A 24197-nucleotide genomic window follows, 5' to 3' on the forward strand; every position below is an offset into this window, starting at 1 on the left:
TTATATGAGGTACGTAGAGTAGTCAAATTCATAGATTCGGAAAGGAGAATGGTGGTTGCCAGGGGCTGGAGAGAGGGGTAAATGGGCAGTTATCGGATTCCTGAGCAGAGAGTTTTAGTTTTGACAGTGGTGGTGGTTACCCAACAATGTTAAGTGGTTACCCAACTTAATGTCACTGAGCAGTACACCTAAAAAATGATTAAGATGGTAAATTTTATGTTATATATATCTTACCACAATTTTTGTTAAAGTACCAAAATGTTAAAAAAAAAAAAAAAAAAGATCCTAGGGTCCCCAACAGCTTATAGGCAGGAAGTGAACTGAAAAAAACCCTGTGGACCTCCCAAGAGTCACAAGGCAGCTCTGGACCTTGTTGCCTTCCAGTCCATTCCTTGTTCTTTCCCTGCTCTGGAGAGCTGACCCCTGGAGGCTGTATTTCACAGCCTCCCTTGCCAGCTGGCCTCCAGCTGAGCTCAGCCAATGGGAGGCAGAGGTGGGTGGGAGAAAGGGAGAAGCCAGGGTTTTTCTGCCCTTCCTCCCCTGGCTTTCCTAGCCTCTCTTGACTGATGCAACCACCTCGTCTGAAATAGTAGCCTCTCCTCATACTTTACCGCCTTCATTACATGACATTATTGTATAGATTTATCAGTTTATTGATTGTGTGTTTCCATCCACTAGAGTGTAAGCTCCATGAAGGCAGGGATTATGTCTGTTTTGCTCATTGATGAATTCCCAGTTCGTAGGACAGTGCCTGGCACGGAGTAGGCACTCAGTAAAAATTTGTTGAAAGAGTGAATAAATTTAGTAGTTGACTCAAACACACACAAGAGAATACGGAAAGTGCCTGATAGGTATTCATAATCTGAAATAAAAGCCAGAGATGTCAGGTAACTTCTTTAAGTGTTACAGCAAATCATCCACTGACTCAAACCCAGGCTTCTTGCCATTCTGGGTTTGTATCCAGGTCTCCAAAGAGATTCCTTGGTCTCAGATTTTTTTGGAGGAGAAAAAGCAGAACTTGACATTCATTTAGTTAGTAGGAAGCCCTGAAAACAATTGAGGGTGAGAAATTGGGTTGCTAAGAAACCTCTGAGGAAGGGAGGGAGTATTGGCGTTCATTGCTAGGCAACCTGGAAGAAGCTAGACAGGCAGGTTCCATAGGCTCCTGGAAGGCCAGGCTGGATATGCTCTTAAACACTTCTAGTCCAACCACCTAACTGTAGAGATGGGGAAACTGAGTCCTCAAAAGGCAAAGTGATTAGCCCAAAGTCCCTCCAATTTCTCAAGAAGAGCAAAGACAAATGGCATGATAGGGCATTTTCACTGGGTAGAGCTGATAGCTGAAGAAGAGTCTATAAGACAGTAAAGAAGTCAACCGCAAAGAGCCTTGAATGCCAGGCCAAGAACTTTAGACTTTATCCTGAAGGTGATAGGGAGCCACTGAAAAGTTTTCAGCAGTGGTCAGATTTATGTGTTCAGAAGATCCCTTGAGCTGCAGTCTGGAGACCCAGGATAAAGTCTAAATGCCTTCAAGGCCCTTCATGCTATTGCCAGTCTATCTCCTCTCTCCTCACCAACCCCTCCAGCCACAGCCGACTTCCTTCCATGTCAGCCTCTCTTGCCGAGTCTTCCCACTTGCTCTCACTGGTGTCTGGAAAGCTTTATCCTTCCCCCGTATCTGCCTCATCCTACTATTCTAGTTTTTTTTTTTTTTTTTTTTTGCGGTACGTGGGCCTCTCACTGTTGTGGCCTCTCCCATTGCGGAGCACAGGCTCTGGACGCGCAGGCTCAGCGGCCATGGCTCACGGGCCCAGCTGCTCCGCGGCATGTGGGATCCTCCCGGACCGGGGCACGAACCCGTGTCCCCTGCATCGGCAGGCGGACTCTCAACCACTGCGCCACCAGGGAAGCCCTATTCTAGTTTTAATTGCTGCATAACAAACTGTCCCCAAAACTGAATAGTGCAAATAACTGCCATTTCATTTTGCTCATGGACTCTGTGGGTCAGGAATTCAGACAGTGCAAGAGAGGGTAGTTTGTCTCCGTTCCATGGTGGCTGAGCCTCACCTGGGAAGACTTGAATGACTAGGGGATGGAATCATCTGAAGGCTTCTTCACTCATGTGTCTGGAGCCTTGGCAGTGCCTGTATTACCTGGAGCACCTGCGTGTGGTCCCTCCACGTGTTTTGAGGTTTCTTGATCATGTGACAGTCTTAGGGTTGTTGGACTTCTTACGGTGGTTCAGTGTGACCTAGCCTTGGAAACCTACAGCCCCATTCCTGCATTCTAGTAGTTACAAGTAGATCACGAAGACCAGCCCAGATTCAAGAGGAAGGAAATTTATGGGAGGAATGTCAAAGAACTTGTAGCCGTGTCCTAAAACCGCAACAATGCACTGAGGTCTCAGTCACAGCTTAAATATCACCTCCTCCAGGAGGTGACCTGACCACACCCTGCTCCATGTCTGGATTAAGGGCCTCCTCTGTGTCCCCCCAGCCCCACTGTCCATCTCTATCAGTGCATTTCCACCCCTGTGTTTATGGGTCTTTCTGCTCCCCAGACCTGAGGGTTCAGTGAGGATGGACCATGTCTGTTTTTCTCACCTTTGTACACCCAGCACCTAGCACCAAGCGTGGCAAAGCAGGCCCTTAATAAATGTTTGTTGCATGGGTGAGCAAATGAGTGATTGAATGAGCTAAGGCATGGAGCCCAGTGCAGAGGCCATTCCTTCCTCATGAAGCTTACATACTAATTGGAGAGATACATATAAAATAAAACTTTATATGATAAATGCCAGATAGTGATAAATGCTATTATGAAAAATAAAGCAAAGTAAGGGGATAGCGTAAGGGGAGGTGATACTTTATATGAACTGTCAGGGAAGACCTTTTTGAGTTAGTGACATTGGAGCTGAGACCTGAAGGAAGTGAGAGAGCAAGCGTGGGAGAAGAGCATTTGAAGCAGAATGAACAGCATGTGTAAAGGGCCTGCAGTGGGTGTGCGTTTGGCAGTTTTGAGGAACAGCAAGGAAGCCAGGGTGGCTGGAGCATGATGAGAGAAGGAAAAAGTAGCAAGGATGAGTCCCAGGGTGGGCCACACGCCAGATCACACAGGGTTTCACAGGCTTGTTGAGGACTTTTGCTTTTAGTCTGAATGAGGTGGGGGCCATTGGAGAGTTTTGAGCAGAGACGGTATATGGTCTGATTTATAGCTTAAACAGGTTCCTCTGGCTGTTCTGTGGGTAACAAGAATGAATGGGGCAAAGGAGAAAGCAAGGAATTCAGCGAGGTGGCTGGTAAAGGATACTGGGCAAGAGATGATGGGGGCCAGGACCAGGAGAGTGGCCATGGAAAAGGTGAGAGGTGATAGGACACAGGACACATTTTGAAGATAGAACCAATAGGCTATAAGGGATATGAAGCTATGAGGAAAAGAAGAGTCAGGTTTGCTGGCCTTAAAAGGCCAACTAAAGTAATATGTGAAGAAGTGAAGATGTGGGTGGGGGAGCAGGCTTGGGAGGATTGGGGAAACCACACTTCATTTTTAGACATGCCAAGTTTCAGGTGCCAATTAGATATCCCAGTGAAGACGACAAGAAGGCAGCTAAACATAGTCTGGCAGTGTCGGGATGGAGCTATAAGCTTGAGAAGCTATGGCTATGATAAGCAGAATTCTAAGATGGCCCCCAAGATTCCCACTCCCTGGTGTGCGTGCCCAAACATAACCTCTTCCTCTCGGTGTGGGTAAGACCCGGGAGCATGATGGATGTCACTCTTGTGATTAGCTTACATTATTGGCAAGGGTGAAGGGACTTCATAAATGTGATCAAGGTAAATGTGATTAAATTAGTTGATATTTAATGAATCAAAAGGACCATTTCCCTGGGTGAGCCCTTTAAAAGAGAGCCTTCCTTGAGCCAAGTGACTTGAAGGTGCAGAAAGATTCTCCTGCTGCTCCTTGACAAAATAAGCCTCCACACTGATACAGGGCCTGTGAAGAAAAAAACTGAGTGGCTTTTTAGGAATCCAGAGTGGTACCAGCTGACAGCCAGGAAGAAAATGGGGGCCTCAGTCCTTTAACCACAAGGAACTGAGTTCAGCCCGCCACCCCGTGATTCTGGAAGAGGACACTGAGCTCCAGAAAGGAATGCAGCCCAGCCAACAGCGTGACTGCAGCTTTGAGAGATCCTGAGCAGAGAACCCAGCTAAGGCATGCCTGGACTCCGGGCCCACAGAGATTATGAAATAATAAATGCATGTTGTTTTAAGCGGTTAATTTTGTGGCATTTCGTTACATAGGAATAGATGGCCAATACATCAGCGTATAGGCGTTTTTAAAGCCCTGGAACCAAGATAGCTCAAATAGTCCCGGCCAGGAACCTGACCCAGAGGTGAATCAGAGAGCATGAATGGAGGGGGATTAGAGTGGGACACACCCTGCCACCTCTCCACCGCGCACCCGCAATGCTTCCTACTCCTCTCAGCCACTAGGCGTCCCCAAAGTCCACATAAGCAGGTCTTGCCCCCACCTTTCACAGGTCAGAATGCATTTCCTTCAGAAATGGAAGGAACCAAAATAACAATGAATGGTCTCTCTTCTATTCGTATTTCCTCCTCCCCCACATCACCCGGGGGAAACTAAGGCCTACGAAGGGAGGTGCTTGCCCAAGGCCTGCAGTACTCTAGCACCGTCTCAGGCCTGGCGTTTTACACGCCCCCTGCCCTCCCCATCCCAGGGCATCGTGAAGGGCAAACACAGACTTTTAGCCTCTCTCTCCAGCTTAGGCCAGGGGAAGGACTGCGAATGAGAATGACATCAGCAGAGGGCCCTGAGTGACTTGTGGGCTGAGGTCAGAGTTTCTAATTGAGGCCGACTGGAAAGGGTGCAGCCCCGAGGTTGGGGCTGACGGTGGTGGTGGAAACGAGACTCCTCCTGAGGGAGTGGGCATCAGAGGTGCCCAGCTGCAATTGCTGGGCCAGCGATCCCCTTCCCTTTGTCCAGCCCCTTCCACCATCCGCTGCAGACTGGGTTGTCCAGAAGCAGACACTGAGACTGAGTTTGGGGTGCAAGGTATTTATTAGGGATAAGCACCTGTGAAAAGAAGAGGGAGGAGACAGAATTGGGTTCAGGAAGCCAAACTGTGCTGCTGGCCGGGCAAAGCCTCAGCCACCCTGGAGGGGCCCTGGGGTGAGGACCTGGTGGGGGGGGCAGGTACTCCCTGTGTCTGTTCCACCTTGAACGGAAGTGGCAGGCTTTTACACCCGTGCTCATTCGGACACCAGATGCAGGCTGCCCTGGGTGAAGTGGCTCTCTTCCTCCTTTTCTTTCTTAAAGGTTTTGTTTTGATTTGTGGTCAATCTTGCTTCCAATCAGAGGCCAAGAGAAAGCGCTCACTGTAATTCCTGCGGCCCCAAGCCCCCTTTCTATAGGTGCCCAGCCCTCCCAAACCTGCTTTAGTCCTCTTTTAAAGCATCTATGGGTATCCCAGTCCCCAAATACCCTCTCTGAATGAGACTTGCACACTTGGCCTTGGTTCTTACTGGGGAAACAGGCTTTGTCCAACCTTAGGAATTCATTGGATCTGGTAGAGGAAGAATTAGGCGGACAGGTGTAGGGGTACAAAAGTTTTGAAAAGCCTTGGTCTCAGTTCCCAAAACACACTGGTAAGAATCTCATGGACAAGAATCACTGTGGCTTCTGCTGCTGTTCTTCGGTCATTCAAAACATCTACACTGGGGGCCAGTTATGTGCTAGGAATGGGGACGAACCCCACTACTCCACACCCTGAGCTGCCAGCCTAACACCATCTGCAGATTCAAACAGGGAGGGAGAGGCAAGCACCCTGCAGTAACACTTCACCAGGAAACAGAAACCAGTATTTGGGGCCCTGTCACTGACCTTGGCTGCTTGAAGCCCCTTTACAAGTTGCTTCTGCACCTTGACCCTAAGTTTCCTCCTCTGGACAATGGAATAATACAATTTATGGAGCACCATGTTAAATGCTTCTCACCTCAAACTTCATTTTACCCTGTGAAGCAGGTATTATCATCATCCCTGCGTTACACATATGTAAAGAAGAGTCAGGGTGAAGTTAACATGCTCAAGGTCACACAGGTGCTCAGTGGTGGTGCCAGGCTTTGAGCCCAGGCATTGTGGCTCAACCCTGATTCTTAATCTTAAGGGCAGGGTCAAACTGGCCCCCTTGGACTAGGTGTGCCTGCACACGTTTCATTTGGTCCACAAGGATTTAAAAAAATTTCACTCAGCTTTCATTTTGAAATTGAGATGTTCACAGAAACATCCAGATTTCCATCTTCTCTTGAAAAATCTAGCCCCCTGGCCACAGTGGGCTGCATTCCCACAGGGTCACAACCGGCAGGAAGTGAGCAGTTGCTCCCCTTGAAGTGGGTCATGAAGCCAGTGTCCACCCAGACTCTCTCATTCATGTCACCTGCCTGGCCTCTGCAGGGATGAGTCTGCCATCCTTAATGAAGACCAGGAGTCCTGAGATAGAGGGAGCAGAGAGGCCTAGAGGGGCCAGGTGCCTCCTTGCCCTGGAACCTCCAGCTCTTCCTGCATGGTGCTAAGTCACATGGACTTGAATCTGCCAAACTGTTTGGGGAGGCTTGAGGAAAGGCAAAGACATGCAGAAGCACAGGGCGAGATGGGGCAAATACACTTTATTCAGTCCTGGCAGAAGTCCTGCTGTGGGTGCCAGTGCCCCCTCCCCTCAGCTATGAGACTAGTTCTCCAAGACCACAGACAGTGACATCTCTTCACTCACATGACGTTTTCTGGGATTTTCATTGTCTTTTTTGTTGTTGTTTTTCTTAAAAAAAAAAAAAAAAGAAAGAGAGAGAGAGAAAGAGAAAAAGAGAGCGCGCGCAAAAAGGCCCAGAGCCGGAGCACCAAGCTTAAAGGAGGCAGCTGGTGGCTTTGTCAGCGACGGGAACGCGTGGGGCAGAGACCTGCAGAGACCCTGGGCAGGGGTCCCGGAGGACTCTGGGACCGTTTGTTCCTGAGATTTGTGTGTGTGAATGAGAGTGTGTGCACACCCAGGAGGGTGAACACACGCCGGTGAGATACAGGTAGTGAGGGCAAATGGGGCGTGGGGAGGCCGGAGGGGCGGAGCTTGAGCGGGGAGCTGGAGTAAGAGGGGTAACAGCATCAGGGGCAGGGTTTCCGAGGGCACCCCGAACTGGATGCAGCAGCGCTAGGCGCAAACGGCCCAAGACTACTCTGACCCTCCCTTCAGTCTCACTGGCCCAGTCGATGGTCTCTCTGAAGCCAGCTGCTGAAAAGTGGGGCTCTTCTTGCCACTTCATCTGCTATTACGCCTCAGTCTCAACCCCCTAGTACCAACGTGTCTCAGTTTCTCCCACTGAATACTGTAGGCAGAGGGACCTGGGTGACAGGAAGGGGCGGTGGGCTTAGGAAGGAGCCCAGGCTGGGAGTGTGCCCTGAGGTGATAAGGGCACTTCGGGGGGTGGTGGAGCATAAGGACCCTGTCCCCAAACAAACTGTTACGTGTCTTGGTTCTGAGTTTTCTTTTTCTCTCCTGAAGGATTTCCAGAGAAAGACCCTGCTCCCAATTCCCAGGTGGGGGAAAGAAAGGTAGGCTTCTTGGAACCCAGACAAGCTGTAGAGGCAGTCATGCAGTCGGTGAGGGGTGGGTGCACGTGGGTTGGGCGACCCCGTAAGGGAAGAGGGGCTATGCCGCTTGGGAGTTCCAAGCTCCACACCAACCCTTCCGGGCCGGCTAGTCTCTTTCTCCCCCTTCCGAGTGCTCCTCCCATTTAAGGCAGTGACGCCCCGTCGGGTTGAACGGAAGCCGTGGCTCCTGGATCAAAAGATTTCTCAGGATCGCTCTATATCCGCCCCCCTTCTTCCTGGATCTGACAGGGGCGTGAGGTTCGACTGGGACCAGCTCCCTCCTCCCAAGAAGCATTAAGCATGCGCGAGAAGGGGGCGGATCCCAGTGTTCCCGGGGAAAAGGAGCGGGCCCCTCCCCCTCCCTGGGAGGGAGGGGCAAGGGAGGAGGGCGCGGGGCCGCCCAGCTGCAGCGCCCCCCCAAACAAGACAGGAGGCGGGCCAGGCTAAGGCGGAGGGAGTCCGGAGCAAGGGCAGGGGCGTGTCCTCCGGCCGTGAGGAAGGGCGTGTGCAAAATGGGGGAGGGGTACAGGTCTCTTGGAGAGGACGGAAGGTGTATCGGAGGGGGGGGCTGGCTGCTGGTGGCTGTGCGGGAGGGGGTAAGATGGGGAGGGGCTTGGATGTAGGAGAAAGGGTGGGGGTTGGGCTGCCTTGGGGTGTGTCTGCGGGGGAAGGGCATGTCTGGATTTGAAGGGGGTTGGGCACGTCTAGGAGGGGGGAGGCTGTGCGGGAGATGGGGTGCCAGCCTCGGCCTCCGAGGGGCCCCAATACCTGATTCCTGTATGTAAACAGCTGGTTTAGGGGGCGTGCGCGCCCCGCTGACGGTGGGCTCAGTAGGTGAAAACCAGGTCGGCGATGCTAGACGGGCGCCAGTCCCCTGCGATCATCTCGGTAACCTCGGGGGTGCAGTAGTCCGGGAACTCGAAGTGCGACGTGCCCGAGGGGGGCGGCAGGTCTGGGTCGCGGTCCAGGGCGCTGCAGTCCAGGCCGGCGGGGCCGGGGGGCAGTCTGGACAGAAAGCCCAGCGGCTCCTCCCCCGACGCCACCGTCTCCTCTTCGCCTTCCTCCGTCGCCGCCGCCTCCTCCTCCTCTTCCTCCGGCTCCTCGTCCTCCGACGGAGTCGGGGAGGCGGCGGTGACAGCCGCCCCCTCGCCCGACGGCCCCTGGGAACGCTCCGCTTGTCCCCGGGCGGCCCGCCCCGCCGGGACCATCCTCCACAGCTCCCGCCCGGGGGTCTCCACCAGGCGCACTTCCAGCAGCTCCTCGTCGTCGTCCTCGTCGTCGTCCTCGGGCGCCGCCGCGCCGCCCCCCAAAGGCCCTCCCGCCGCTCGGCGGCCCCCGCGGCTAGGCAGCTGCGGCCCGGGCTTGAGCCGGCTGCCGCCGCCGCCGGGGGGGCGGGGCCGCGCCTTGGCGGGCGCCCCCTTGCTCTTTTTGCGCGGCCGGTACTTGTAGTCCGGGTAATCCGCCATGTGCTTGAGGCGCAGCCGCTCCGCCTCCCGCACGAACGGGATCTTCTCCGAGTCCTGCAGCAGCTGCCAGCGGCGGCCCAGGCGCTTGGAGATCTCGGCGTTGTGCATGTCGGGCCACTGGTCCATGATCTTCCGCCGTTCGTGCTGCGACCACACCATGAACGCGTTCATCGGTCTCTTAATGTGGCCGCTCGGGGTCTTGCACCAGCCGGGCTCACGCGCCCCCTCCTCGGCCGGCCCGGGCCCCGGGGGCGGTGGCCCGCCGTCCCGCTTGGCCCTCGCGCCCCGCTGCTGCACCATCGCGCCTGGGCCCGGGGCCGCTAGACGCCGCCGGGGGCCGTCCGCATCCTCAGCGGCTGGGGGTGGGGGAGGAGGCAGCAGCGACGGAGGGGCGGCCCCGCCCTGCAGCTCGGCCCGGCCCCCGCGAGCTGGGGAGCGAGAAGCTGGGCGCTCGGGCCCAACGGACGGCGGGGGGAGAAGGTCAGCGGCGCGGTCTCAGGCGGGCTCGGCGCGCCCCCGCCGCCTCCGGCAAGTTGCGCCCCGCAGCACGCCACACATTGTTTTGCGGGGGCTGAGGAACTGCACTCGCAGGGCCCCCGCGGGCTCTCCTTGCAGCCTCCTGCTCGGCCGCGGCCCGCGCGCGCCTCTCTCCGCCCCGCCGCCTTCCAGTGTCTTTCTCCCCGCGCGGCCCCGCCGGCGCGCGCGCCACCCCTCCCCCTCTCCGTCTGCGGGCCGCTGCGGCGCGCGCGGGGCCGCCCCGTGTAAACACCGAGGTGCCCGCTTGGGCTGCGGCCGGGCCACGCCTCGCGCTCGGGCGCCGCGTCACCCGTTGCTGGGCAGAGAACCTGGTATTTGCATCTCCCAATCGCTGGCTGCCGAAGTGGGGCGGGGCTCTCGCTGCGGGGCTGGGCGGTCTTGTGGCTGGGATTGGGGGTGTCGGATGAAGTCGGTTTCTTTTCTTAGGCTGGGGACTAGCGGGAGAGTGGGCGGGGGGGACGCCGAGCGTGCTTCCCTTCTGGCTCCAGAAAGCCTGTCCCCGCCTCGCGTTGCCTTTGAAATTTTAGCTTACTCAGTGACACCTGCCGCCAGGTAGGACCTCCGCTCCCTCCTCTTTCGGGGGCGTCTTTTTTAGCCGCCCCAGAACAGAAGGTGAGGAGACCTAGGCTCAGGAAAGCTCCTTAAAGGAACAACAACCTCATCGTATCACTGATGTAGCCCCTGCCTAGTATCCAGCCATATAGGCGCTCAACAAATGTTTCTGGGCCCAATGAACCGAATCCCTTTTATATTTTTCTTCTCTTTTGAGGCACCACCAGAGTCCTGAGAAAGAAGGGCACATGACGCCCACTTTCCAGGTAGGAAACACCAAATATCTGCAGATTAGGGCTCGAATCCTAGGCTCGCGGTCCCAGCTCTCTTCCCTCAGCGCACGAAGGGGCCGGGGCACCTCGCCTAACCAGCCGAGGGTCCTGAGTAGGACGAACTCTCCGTTTTTCACACGTCTCAGGCGAGGTTCGAAGATGCGTGGGTGCCCCATTCCCAGGTCCCATGCCACACCTAGACCAGCCTGGTGCCAGACTAGGGCGCGATGCCCCTCCCGGGTCTGGAGAAGCGTGCGCGGGCACGGGGGCGGAGCCAGGCCAAGGGGCGGGTCCGAGGCGCACGCTCGAGGCGCGTGGCGGGGAGGGGCTGCGCGCTCCCTTCTCACCACGTGTGAGCCCGCTCGGGCATTGCTGGGCGTGTGCTGCCCCTTGGGGGAGGTCACCTTCACCGCGCAGTGGGCCCGGGCGATGGGTGGGGGCGCTGAAGCGTCCCTCCAAGGAATCAGGAGCTGGGAGGGGTCGGGATGGGGGTCTCTAGGGTAGCATTCTGCTGGGGCATAGTGGGCAGTATCCGGATTGGAAGGTGCGTGTCTCAGGCAGTAGACCTCACCCACCCCTGGGCGGGCGGGCGGGTGCGGAGAGCCCAGCCGGAGGGTGTGGGGTGGGGGAGGGAGGGCCTGCGTGCGGCTCCGCAGACGCTGGGGGCGGGGTGATTGCTCTGGGTGCCCGGGAGGGAAATTGGATCTTCGCCGGCGGGAGGGGGCGACTCTTAAAGGCACAGGGCACTCGGAAGGAGAAGGCTCCGCTCCCGACCAAATGGTTTCTCCGGCTACTTATTGGACGCTGAGATCTGGAGACCCCCGAGTTTGAATCTTAACAACGGTAGCTTGTACGGTTCATTGCTCAGTGGAGTCAGAATTCCTGTATTCATATCCGGGTGCCTCCTTTTGCGTGTCCTTAAAATAGGAAAAAGCAGTTTTTTCCTCATATGGTTATTTTACAGATTAAATGGGATAATGGATGTAGACACATCCCTGACATCTAGTAAATGCACAACAAATATTAGTTATCAGAGACTCAGGGCACCACCAACCTAGAAACACCAACATAATAAGAAAAAAAGGCACCAAAGTAGTGATCTTGGGAAAAATAAAAGCTTTAAAATTTTTTTCTAACACTTTTACACTTTTCCTACTTAATATTTGTCTTATTTTAAATTACATAGGATGGGCACTGCCGTCTTTTCAGTGCTTAGGGCCTGTCAAAGGTCTTACTGTGGCCCTGTAGCTGCTGCCATTACTATTATTAGAGTTTGAAGTACTGGCCTCCTGGTTATTCCTCAAACACAGAAGGCTTGAACCCACCTCAGGGCCTTTGTACATGCTGTCTCCTCAGCCTGGAAAACTCTTCACCCCCACCTCAGGGCCTTTGTACATGCTGTCTCCTCAGCCTGGAAAACTCTTCACCCCCATCCCCACATGGCTGGTCCATCTCATTCTAGCCTCAGTTCACATGGACTCTCCAGAGACGCCTGCCCTGACCACTCTCTGCTGCCGCCCGCCCACATTCCCCTGCATCTCAGGTACACAGAATTGTTGGTCTGTGACATTGTTATCATTGTCCATGACTGGTTCAGTTCATGTTTGTATATATTTATTTATATATAATATTAGTAAAAAACAGTGAAATCAAGGCTTCCCTGGTGGCGCAGTGGTTGAGAGTCCGCCTGCTGATGCAGGGGACACGGATTCGTGCCCCGGTCCTGGAAGATCCCACATACCATGGAGCGGCTGGGCCCGTGAGCCATGGCCGCTGAGCCTGCGCGTCCGGAGTCTGTGCTCCGCAACGGGAGAGGCCACAAACAGTGAGAGGCCCGCGTACCGCAAAAAAAAAAACAAAACAAAAAAACAGTGAAATCAGCAACCCAACACAGGAACTGGAACATGAATAATAACTCACCTTTCCCTATGAACTTCTCTCCCATCCCATCCCCTGCTTTTCCTCACCTGATGTAATGTCTATCCTGAGTCTTCCCTTACACTTAAAAAAAGCTTAGCAGCTTTATTGAAATACCAGAGTATTCATTCATTTAAAGTATACAATTCAGTGACATATTAAGGGAGCTATGCAACCATCACCACAATCAATTTTAGAATATTTTCATTGGGACTTCCCTGGTGGTCCAGTAATTAATACTCTGCGGTCCCAATGCAGGGGACCTGGGTTTGATCCCTGGTCAGGGAACTAGATCCCGCATGCAGCAACAAAGATCCCACAACTAAGACCCAGTGCAGCCAAATGAATAAATAAACATTAAAAAAACCCAACAAAATATATTCTCTAGCCTTTAGCTTTAAAAAAAAAGGGTATCATGCTGTATGTAATACTCTGGTATTTACTATCTCACTCCATATTATAGTGGTAAGATTCATCTAAATTATTGCACCTGTGTGGGGTTCATTCATTTTCCACTGCAGGAATGTACCACAATTTTTCTATCTAGTGTCCTGTCCCTGGACATTTGTGTTATCGCCAGGTTTTTGCTCTTATGGACAGTGTTCCTGTTAACAAGCCTAAATGTGTTCCTGGTGCTCAAGTGCAGGAAGGTCTCCCAGGTATTTTATGGGAAGTGTGGTGGCTGCATCTGAGGATATGTGAGTGCTAACTTTTATAAGGTGATTCGAAACTTGCAAGTTGTACCAATTTACTTTTCCACAAGCAACATAGAAGAGATCCTCTTCGTCTACATTCTGTCCAAAGTTTGGTATTGTTAGACATCTTAATTTTTGCTTGCATTCGTCTAACTCATCACCCTTTCTATTTGCTTCATAGCACTCACCACATTCCGGAATTATTTTATTTGTTCACTTGTTTTTTGCCCATCTCCCCTCCACTGGAATGCCAGCTCAAAGAGGGCAGAGATTTTTGTCTGTTTTTTTTTCCTGCTCTGTCCCTAGGAGAGTGCCTGGCACACAGTGGGTGCTCAATAATTATTTATTAAATGAAAGTCAGTGTTCTATCATAAGTGTGCTCAAATTCCTCCGGGAGCCCAGAGAAGGAAGTGAAATTTTGGAACGCAAAACCCAAAACTCCGGTCTGCCACTGGGATGTGGTATTTATCAGTGCACACAGGCTATCCTGAGTCCTTTCAAATGGGTGCCCCAGAGTCTAAACCTTGCAGGCCACAGGAGTTCAAGGCTGGGCTGATCACTGAGCTGTTCAATCCAGACTGTGGTAGATAGATAGTAAGGTTCTTGGAGAGATGCTGACCACTGCTGTCCCACTGGTCCAGGCCACCATCATCTCTTATCTGGGTACCTGCCCAGCCTCCTTTCTGGTCCCTGTACCCACCATATCTCCTACCATTCCATTCTCCTCCCTGAAGCCAGAGTGATGGTGTCTTTCAGTCAAAAATCTGATTGTGCGTCTTCCCTTGTTAAAACCCACCAGTGGTTTCCCCATTACTCTCAAGATAAACACCAGACTTTCACCTGACCCACTAGGCCAAGCTTGGTCTGACCCCTGCTCACCTATCTGACCTCCTCTCCCGATTTCTAGGTCTTGATCCACTCTCTAGTCACACAAGTCTCATTTCAGTTTGTGGGAAAAGCCAAGCCTCCCCACACAGGGTGTTGTGAAGTCCATTCCCTCACCCTTTCCAGCACCCCTGCCTCTGTCTGCCTCCTTAGAGCTCTCCTAACCCCATGTTCCTTTTCTTCAGTGCACCAGTGACCTGCCTAGCTCATTTGACACTCAGAACAGATGGCTCCCTTAAATGACATTATTTTCAGCAGCAGTCATGAAATACAATGAATAATACTAATGATAATGGCCAGAAAAGAAATGCAGATGGTGACAATACTCTTTTATTGAACTTTGTATACATAATCATGTCGGTAAAAATAAATATTACACTACAAAATAGGAAAAGAGTATTTGATCCATACTTTTCAATTATATTACTATATTTCTTTGAAAAATAAAAGAAAAAAACACACCCACACAGTGGTCTGTTGCAATAATAATTCCATTCCATTCCATTAATTACATTACAGTTTTAAAGCAAATAAGAAATCACTTTAAAAATAAGAATCAATTTTAATATTAAATATATGATTCAGGGGCTTCCCTGGTGGCGCAGTGGTTAAGAATCCGCCTACCAATGCAGGGGACATGGGTTCGAGCCCTGGTCCAGGAAGATCCCACATGCCGCAGAGCAACTAAGCCCATGCGCCACAACTACTGAGCCTGCGCTCTAGAGCCCGCGAGCCACACTACTGAAGCCCGTGTACCACAACTACTGAAGCCTGTGCGCCTAGAGCCCGTGCTCCGCAGCAAGAGAAGTCACCGCAATGAGAAGCCCGCTCACCGCAACGAATAGTAGCCCCCGCCACCCCCAGCTCGTGGCAACTAGAGAAAGACAGGGCACAGCAACAGAAGACCCAACACAGCCAATAAATAAATAAATAAATAAATAAATAAAATAAATCTATAAAAAAATCTATATGATTCAAATTCGGTAAAACACAATTTTACTAAATAATAATAATATATATAATACTATTTTACTAAATAATAAAATTTGCAGTTACCACGCTTGGCCGTTCACTCTCTGTTTCACTGTGTTAAATTTTAAATACAACAGCTTCAAGTGGTCACATAGAATGACAGAATTGAAGCAACTCAAGTTCTGGTTCTTCAGCTTCCTAATCACTGTGCTATCATTGTTTATTTTGAATCTATTGTTTAAACACAGCCATATGTTGTACCAAAAGGGCTGGAGACACAAGTACTCAGGAAGCGAGCTTGAACAATTCTGGACTGTTACGAACTTATTCTCAAAACTAACATGTGTAGCTGTGTCTGACTTGGTGTGTGTTAGGGGCTGAATGTATAGCTGGGAGTGCTCTGAATTATCTTCCTTGTAGGCGATTATGTTTATTAGTGTACAAGTGATTAAAATATGCTGATTCGAAGCTTACAAATATATCATTAGGACTCAAGGTAGACCAACAACTTGATTTTCAGAGAGGAGTGTCTTACACTGACATGGTTTAGAATTGCGGGCACATGGTAATAATAAAATGCAGAGAGATGTTCAATCAGTTTTATTGTTCTCAAATTCTCCGCAGACAATACACCCTTTCATTGCCTGCAGAGCCCCACTTGGTACACCACAGCAGAGCAGAAGCTCCATGGGATCAAAGGACCCACCTGATTTCCACTCTCCCCAGCACTTAGCAGACCTTGGCACAACACAGACTCTCAATACCTGTTCAGTGAAGGGAGGAAGGAGCCAAATCGGGTGGGGGCGTGGCTGTCACAGACACCATCATGCAACTCCACCCACCCCAACTGTGTCTAGCTCTAAAACATCAGTCTTTGAACCAGCACGGTCCTCAAAGACATTCATAATAAAGAGGAAGATCAATAAGAACAAGGTAATTCATTTCTTGATTCATCTAAATGTCTTCTTTGAAAAATTCAAAGATTATGATCGTGTGTGTGTGTGTGTGTGTGTGTGTGTGTGTATGTACATTACAGGGCTCTTTTACTGAATAATGGTATAGAACTGCACATGGGGCTCTTGAGCACTTAAGTATGGCTACTGCAAATTGAAATATGCTACAGTGCAAAATTCTCGCTGGTTTTCAAATACTTAGCAAAAAAAATTAAAATATCGCATTAATATTTTTGAGATTGTAACATATTGGATATATTGGGTTAAATAAAATATGTTAAAATTAGTTTCACCTGTTTCTCTTATTTAATTTTTTTTTTTTTACTTTTTAAAATGTAGCTTCTGGAAAAGTTAAAATAACACTTATGGCTTGCATTATATTTCTAAGAGGCAGTACTAAGAGAGAAGATGGAGGTTTTCCTCATCCTTACTTGGCAAAATTAAAAGTTGGCAATTTTTGTCCATCTCCAAATTTTAAAATGAATAGTTTTATTCAGGGGTGAGAGGAGTTTTTTAAACTTCTCTGTGAAATCTCAAAGTCTTAAAGATCCTGACAGAATTCTGGGTTGCCAGTCCATAAGATGTAGTTTGAGACTCAGAAGCACAAGGCAGCAAGGAGAGACCAGAACTGGAGTCATGTTCATGGGGAGAAGAGGACAGCATCAGGGGCATTTTAGCAGCACCAGCAGGGCTGATGGAATTGGGGAATAATCAGATTGGGGGAAGGAAGGGGACGGTGACTAGATGGAGGAGCTGATTTTATCTGGACAGTGGGTTCCAACTGGTGACTCACATCACACCCCACCGGTACATCTCCACATTTCCTAGAGTACAATTCCCACAACCTGACTCTGAAATTCATTAGACTTTTCCTTTGGAGGTGACCATATTCTTTATCATGAAAGGGGACACTATTAATAATTATGCTGGAACAACAGAAATAAACTGGGACTGCCTGGGGAAACTGGGAAATAAGTCATTCCCACCTTATTGGCTAAATATAGAGGACTCCCATAGGTGACTCAGAAGTCAAGCATGGAAATACTGGGGCTTTAAACAATCAAAGCACCCAGGATTTGAAGTCAAACTTTGTTCAATGGTATGAGTTTTTAGGGAGTTACTTCAACTCATTTGCCTCAGTTTTCCCGTCTGCAAAATGGGAGAGCATAATATTTCAGGACATGGAGCATGGTAAAGAGTCAATGAGTTGTGGAACTTCCCTGGCAGTCCACTGGCTAAGACTCCGCGCTTGCACTGCAGGGAGTGCTGGTTCGATCCCTGGTGGGGGAACAGAGATCCCACATGCTGCGTGGCGCCACCCAAAAAAAAAAAAAAAAAAAAAGTCAATGAGTTGTAACAAGAGCAACAACAAAAGTACTCTATTGTGTGTATTCTCTTTAAAAGAAAATGTACAAAAAGGCAAAACTATAGAGATAGCAAAAAGATCTAATGGTTGTCAGGGTTTGGGGTGGGGAGAGGGTTGAATAGGTGAAGCACAGGGGACTTTTTAGGGCAGTGAAACTCTTCTGTATATTATAATGGTGGATACAAGACCTTATGCATTTGTCAAAACCCATAGAACTATACATTAGAAAGAGCAAATCTTAATGCATGAAAAATTAAAAAATCATTTATGACTGGGGAGAATCCCAAAATGGAATGCAGAATGTGACAAAACAAACTGTATTACAAATGTATGAAACAGCCTCATTAAAGCGGGTGGGGGAAAGGAGCTTGACTTAAGCAACTTTAGAAATGAGCGGGGTCTGTAAAACTAAAAGCAAAAGAAAGTGTACATAAAGTTGATAACGTTTCCCACAGGGGTATGGGTTAACAATGCTGATGCTGCTATACATTTTTACTGGTGAATGGTGGGAGCCAGGTTTCTCATTGTTGGAGTGGGAATTTACAGATGAGCAAGGGGAGGAGGCTAGAATGATTCATGTGGTAATGGATTAGAGCTGGAAATATAAATAGGACCTTACCTTAATATAGATGCAGATGGTTACATACAGAAATATTCATAGATATGTTTATGTACACAGGTTAGCATATACACATATATTTCTTTGTTCTGTTAGTTGAATTAGGAGGAATTTGGACTTTTGAGAAACAGCTAATTCTAGGACTGGGGCAGGGGATATACAAGATGAGTCTGGGGCAACATATAGTGCCAGAAGGTAAGGAAGTGCTCAAGAATAACAAAAGACACACAAAGATGGGAATATGTCAAAGGGACACAGGAGCCAACTAAAAGAGCTGCCAGAGGCCAAATCTGGACCAATTTGAGCAAAAAAATTAAGCAGTACTGGATTATAACTGAAAGTATGAAATAAGTATCTATGAGTCCATTGATGTAAATAAATGACTAAATAAATAGAGGAAAAGAAACACATCTTCAGTGCAGAAAAACTCCAAATAACTTACATAGATACTCCACCCTCAAGGGGGTAGAACATTACTCCCCACTCTTTAAGTATGGGCTAAGCATAGTTACTTCCTTCCAAAGAGGAGAACATGAAAAGTGGTAAAAGAAGAGCAACTTTACAGAGGAGAAACCTGACAGATACTACCTCAGCCAGGTGATCAAGGTCAACAACAACAGTGATAAGTCCTGTTGATGTCTGAGAAACTGCTACAGCCAAGAAGAATCTAGGAGACATGAGATAAATGCAATGTGGCATCCTGGATGGAATCCCAGGATAGAAAAAGGACATTAAGTAAAAACTAAGGAAATTAGAATAAACTATTAATGGTAACTAATGCACCATATTAATGTAAGATGTTGATAACAGAGGAAACAGGATGGGTGGGGGATATAGGAACTTTGTATTATCTTTGCAATTTTTCTGTAAATCTAAAACTTCTAAAAAATAAAGTTCATTTTTAAAAAGATGGCAGGGTTTTAAAAACACATTTAGTTTATTTAGACTTTAGAGTGTTAAAGCAATTACATGGTCTGCCTTAAAAATGGAATTTCTTCAATGGATTAAGAGAAATATTTATTTATCCTACAGTTTTAATATGTTTTGTCCAATGAAAGTCAGCTACCAATTGCTTAGGTCAGTGTCTCAGTGACTCAGGGTCTTTCATTTGTATGCATTTGAAATACAAACAAGGAAAGATGACTAGCTTCTTGATCATTTAAAATTAAATGAAAATACCAATATTGAAAGAAATCCACGTAGAGCAGGTATCAACCCCATTGCCTAAATTTTCATTGCCTAAAATTGTTTTAGTAGAGAATGACATATATTGTTGTCTAATTGGAACAGTTTTGCTCTCTTAAATAAAATACCAGCCAAAGATTATTCAGGCTGCAACTGACAGAGGCTTTACTGCTAGTTCCTTCTAATTTGGAGAATTCCTTTTTTTGAAAAATCGAGTCTTGTTGCTTCATTGAAACTGGAGGGAGAGCAGGACCGAAGCTCACTGGCGGTGTCCCTGAGCGGAAGGCAGGACTGTAAGCCAAGGGACCTGCCCATTGGTGGGCTGCCGGGCAGCTGTGGGGCGGGGACGCCTGGGATGGAGCTCATAGCCCATTGGCTGCGTCGCTGGAGGATGGTGTAAAGGACCGCCAAGGCCTGTGCTGCCGGTTTCCACGGCAACGGAGGCTTGAAAGAGCCACTCAGATTTCGGCGTTCGTTCCCAACTCCCCCCTTCCGGAGGGGGGATGGGCGGCCTGGATTTGAGGGCTGGTGGAGGAGGCGTGGGGGCTGGGAGTTAAGGGGACAGGGCTTTCCTCCGACCAAACCAACCTAGCAAAGCGGCATCTGAACTGGGTTCGAGAAACCTGGCCTGCGTGCTCACTGGAAAAAAATCAGACAAACAGAAAGGCGTTAAAGACGAAAGAGAAAAATGACATATAATTCCATCCTCCCTTGACCTCTCCATTGGTAACACTGTGCATGTGAACGAACACAAAGCCTAGCACAGAGTAGGAACGAGATACTTAGTGGGAGGGAGGAAGGGAGGAAGAAAGAGGAGAGAAGGAGGGAGGATCCCTGATGTGGGCAACGTGGCGTGAGACTAGTGCCCGCCCTTTGAGGCCGAAAGCCCGCAGACAGACCTGACGGGGTATGACAGCCTTCAGTATGGGGGCTTGAAGGAGAGAGGTCTCGCCGGCGCACTGGAAGGACGGAGGAGGCGGCAAACAGGATCGTGACTAGGCATTTGGGAGACCTATCTCTGTAGTAAGACCGGGTTCACATTCCCAATGGCCCTGCCACTTACCAGGTGCCAGTGCTTCAACTCTTCAGATACCAGTGTCCTTGTATTTGGGGAATGATAAACAGTACCCACCTCGTTGTGTTGGTGTCAGAACTGAGGTGAGATAATGCATGTCAACCTCTGAATACAATGCCTGAAACACAGTAAACTGCAGTCACCAGCAGCTATTACCATAATTGAAGACAGGGTAGGATTTGACTAGGTGGAGAGAATAGGGGGTTATCCTTATGTGAGTGAGGAGGGAGGAGCAGTGTGGAAATCTTACGAAAGAGACAAGTTCGGATGTCATATAGAAAATCGTGGGAGATGATAGCCAGAGGACAAAAAGGAAAAACTAACGATGAGAGCTACTGTTTACTGAGGGTCTGGCACTCTGCCAAGCCCTTTACATGAATTTTTATTTCATTTTCTCATCGGCCCTGATAAGGCAGTTACCATTAAACACATTTTTCTGGTAAGGAAACAGGCCCAGAGAGCTTACATTTCTTGTCTGAGCTAAGAAATGGTACAACCAAACAGGGGTATTTGTCCTTTCAATTGTAGGTTATCAACAAGATAAACAACAAGAACCTACCATACAGGGAACTACATTCAATATCTTATAATAACCTGTAATGGAAAAGAATCTGAAAAAATATATATATGTAAAACTGAATCACTTTGCTGTATAACTGAAACTAATACAACATTGTAAATCAGCTATGCTTCAATTTTAAAAAAGGAATAAAAAAAGGATAAGGAGGTACATATCCTGATCTGTAACCACAGCCAAGTAATTTCTAGATCATTCATGCAATAAATATTTATTGGGTTTTACTATGTGCCAGGCATAGTGCGAAATGTTGGAACTATAACCAAGCAAAAAAAGTCCTGGTCTCTGCCCTCTGGGAGCTCAAAATTGAGAGACAGAGGCAGATATCAATCAAACCGTGGCATAAATAAACATATCATTGTACCTGCAGTGACCACTAAAAGGAGGGGAGTGTAAGAGGGTTTTGTCTAGAAGGTTAGGGAAGGCTGCCGTTAGGAAGTGGCATTAGAGTTGAGGGCCAGGGAAGGTAAGGGTTAACCGCGGGCCTGGGAGGGTGAATTCCTGGAATGAGTAGCAGGAGCCCAGCCAGGGTGAGGGGGTGAGGCCCAGAGGAGGCTGGGCGGCCAGGCAGGGCCTGGTGGGCCCCAGGGAGGACACAAAGTCTTTGAAGGTCTTTTAAGCTGGGGCTTAACGTGATCAAATTTTGTTTTGGGGACGATTTTCCTGGGTGGAAGGAGACCAAGCTTGGAAGCAGGGAGACCAGTGAGTTGGCTTGGCTGCTCTAGAGTTTTAAACTTTCCCATCAAAATGTCTTATTTTTAAAGGTAGAGGAAATGGACTCCTGTTTCTACAGAGTCTACAGGAATTTCTTTGAAGTCTTGTGTTGTGTTTTGCATTTTTTTTTGTTGTTAATTTTTTTTTTTTTTTTGCCAGAGATAATACATGAAATAGTTAGAAACAAAACCAAAGAAACCCCCCAGGGATATACCGTGGAAAATACATTTTCCTTCCAGCCCCAATCCCAAATATCCAGTTCTTCTCAGAAGCAACAGTTATCAATTTCACTAATATCCTTCCAGATTATTCTATACATAAATAAGCATATGTATATATTTATTCCATCATTTTAAAATGTAATATGTATATCAATAATCACATGATACACTTTAAATATCTTACAATTTTATTTGTCAATTACACCTCAACAAAGCTGTAAAAAGTAAAATTAAAACGTAAACAGCATACCATATCTTGCTTTGTTCACTTTAAAATGTGTCTTAGATGGTTTTTAATAGCCGTTCTTTTTAACAGCTGCATAGTGTTACACTATTTGAATGTGCCATAGCCTAACTACTATTGATACATAACTGATAATCAGGTTGCTTCCAGTCCTTGGTACCTTAAGTAATGCATCAGTGAACATACATAACATCTGACATATAACATCTTTGTGCACCTGTCCAAGTTTAGCTATAGATTCATTTCCTATGACTGCTGTGTTAAAGATTATGTAAATTTAAAATTTTGATAGTGCCAAACAAACTGCTTTCCAAAGATGTTGGTCCATGTTTTATTTTAAAACTCTGCAAAGTTTGCATTCTCCTCCATAATATATCTGTTTATTTTCATGAAACATGTCCTCCCCCAAATATTCTTAGTCACTCTGACAAGCCAGCAAGTGGTGCTGTATGGATCCACTGGCTCTGCCCACGTCTGGTAATGCTTGCTCTCGTGGAATTCCACCTTCAACTTGGTATGATCTGACTCCTTAGCTTCCTCTTATACCATTCCACACTCCATCATACTGAACTCCTTCTGGTTGCTCTTTGTCAGCCATACCTGAAGTTGACATGAAGTAGGGAAATGGGCACTCTGGCTGAGAATAAAGTCCCAAAGGGGCCCAGAAGCCTCTTGCAAAAGGAGTTGTATGCTAGGCTGACTCCCTAGAGCAGTAGAGAGCACCAGAGGGAGTAAAAGGGTCAGAGTGCTAGACTGGCATTTTAGGAAGATTACTTGTTCCTTAGTCCACCTCTTTCTCCCAACACTCTAAAAGGCCTTCACCAATGACCTCCACATTATTCAATCCAATGGGCACTCTTCAATCCTGACTTATGAATCTTGACATTTCTCAAGGCCAATTTTACTTGACCTCTTGCAGCCCTCAATACAGTTAATCCCTGCCACTTATAACTATCCTCCCTTGGTTTATGTGTCTCTACACTCTTGTTTTCCTTCTCCCTTTCTGGCTGTCCTTTTTTAGTTTGTCACGATATCTTTTTCCACCAGGGAAAACTCTCACATGTCAGAGTTGCATAAGGTACGGTCCGAGTTGCTATGATCTTTCTCCCCTACGCTTTTTCTCATGACCCGTTAGGAGATTATACAATCAATTTCATGGGTCATATAAGCATTTATAAAAGAATGAAGCAATAGAATAGAAAATATCAGAGCACACCACCCAGAGAGATAATATTATTTCTTTCTATATATAAATTGTTTCTATATAAACTTGTTTCTATATATAAACTTGTTTATTTATATATAAGTATACACATGTATATGTATATGTTGGATGGCTGCAATGTAAAATGTATACCTTCTGTGGAATGTGGTTAAAGAGTTTGAAAACCATTGCTATAGGACACCTGTGTTTATATCTCAAGCCCAGAGCTCTCCTTAGAATTTAAGGCCTGTGGATATTGAACCACCCATCCCACACCTTATTTTAGACATCCTCTACGGGGATCTCAAACTCAACATAGCCAAAATCAAACTGAAGACCTTCATCCCAAACTTGGATTTTCTCCTCTATTCTACACCTCAGGGAGTGGCCCCACTATCTATCCAATTGCAGAAGCTGGAAACCTGGGTGTCATCCTTGGTACTTACTTTTCCTCCAGCCTATGTCTAAGTCTTGTTGACTTAAACTCCTGAAAATCTCTTTACCCTGCCTGCTTTTCTCTATCTGCATCATCCAGGTCCAAGGTACCCTCATCTGTCACCTTGGTAAACTGGACTTCTCTACACTTGGGCTTCCCTCTGACCCATTCTCTACAAAGTATCCTGAATGGTCTTTTAAAAATATAACCCTGATCATGTCACTTCCTTGCTCAAAAATTTTTCAATGGCGCCTCATCATTCTTAGACTCAAATTCTAAACATGGCTGACCAGACCTCCCGAAGAGAGCTCCAGTCTTATTTTGTACCATCATCTCCCTCCCCCTCTCTGCATTGTAGTCACACTGGCTGTGCCAGATGTGGGTGGTCGGCAGACAGCTCCCATTCCCACTGTTAATGTGCCTTCTGTGCTACTCATGCTGGAAAGCAAAAGCATTTCCTGACTCCCTTGCAGCTAGGGCTCCAGCAATTAGGTACACTTACATGAGGTTTGGAAGGTGGTAGTAGGCAGAAGTCAAACAATTTTGGCTGTTTTTGCTTTTAAGTAAGGTTGTGGAGACTCTAGTGTATGATCTCTGGCTTCAAGGGCTTGACATTCCACTGTTCTAGCAGTAGCATTGGCAGTGGCATCCTGT

At 48.2% G+C, this 24197-nt stretch overlaps 1 protein-coding gene across 1 annotated transcript; it reads right to left on the reverse strand.

Annotated features, from left to right (window-relative positions):
* Nucleotides 1–8480: 8480 nt before the first annotated feature.
* On the reverse strand, nucleotides 8481–9419 carry SOX12 (SRY-box transcription factor 12; the record flags this gene model as incomplete). The annotated part of the gene is made up of 1 exon (XM_079718792.1): nucleotides 8481–9419. One exon carries the CDS (start codon nucleotides 9417–9419, stop codon nucleotides 8481–8483), a length of 939 nt encoding a protein of 312 aa, XP_079574918.1.
* Nucleotides 9420–24197: the final 14778 nt, after the last annotated feature.

The sequence above is a fragment of the Hyperoodon ampullatus genome (genome assembly GCF_949752795.1).
Source record: "Hyperoodon ampullatus genome assembly, chromosome: 14".
NCBI lineage: Eukaryota > Metazoa > Chordata > Mammalia > Artiodactyla > Ziphiidae > Hyperoodon > Hyperoodon ampullatus.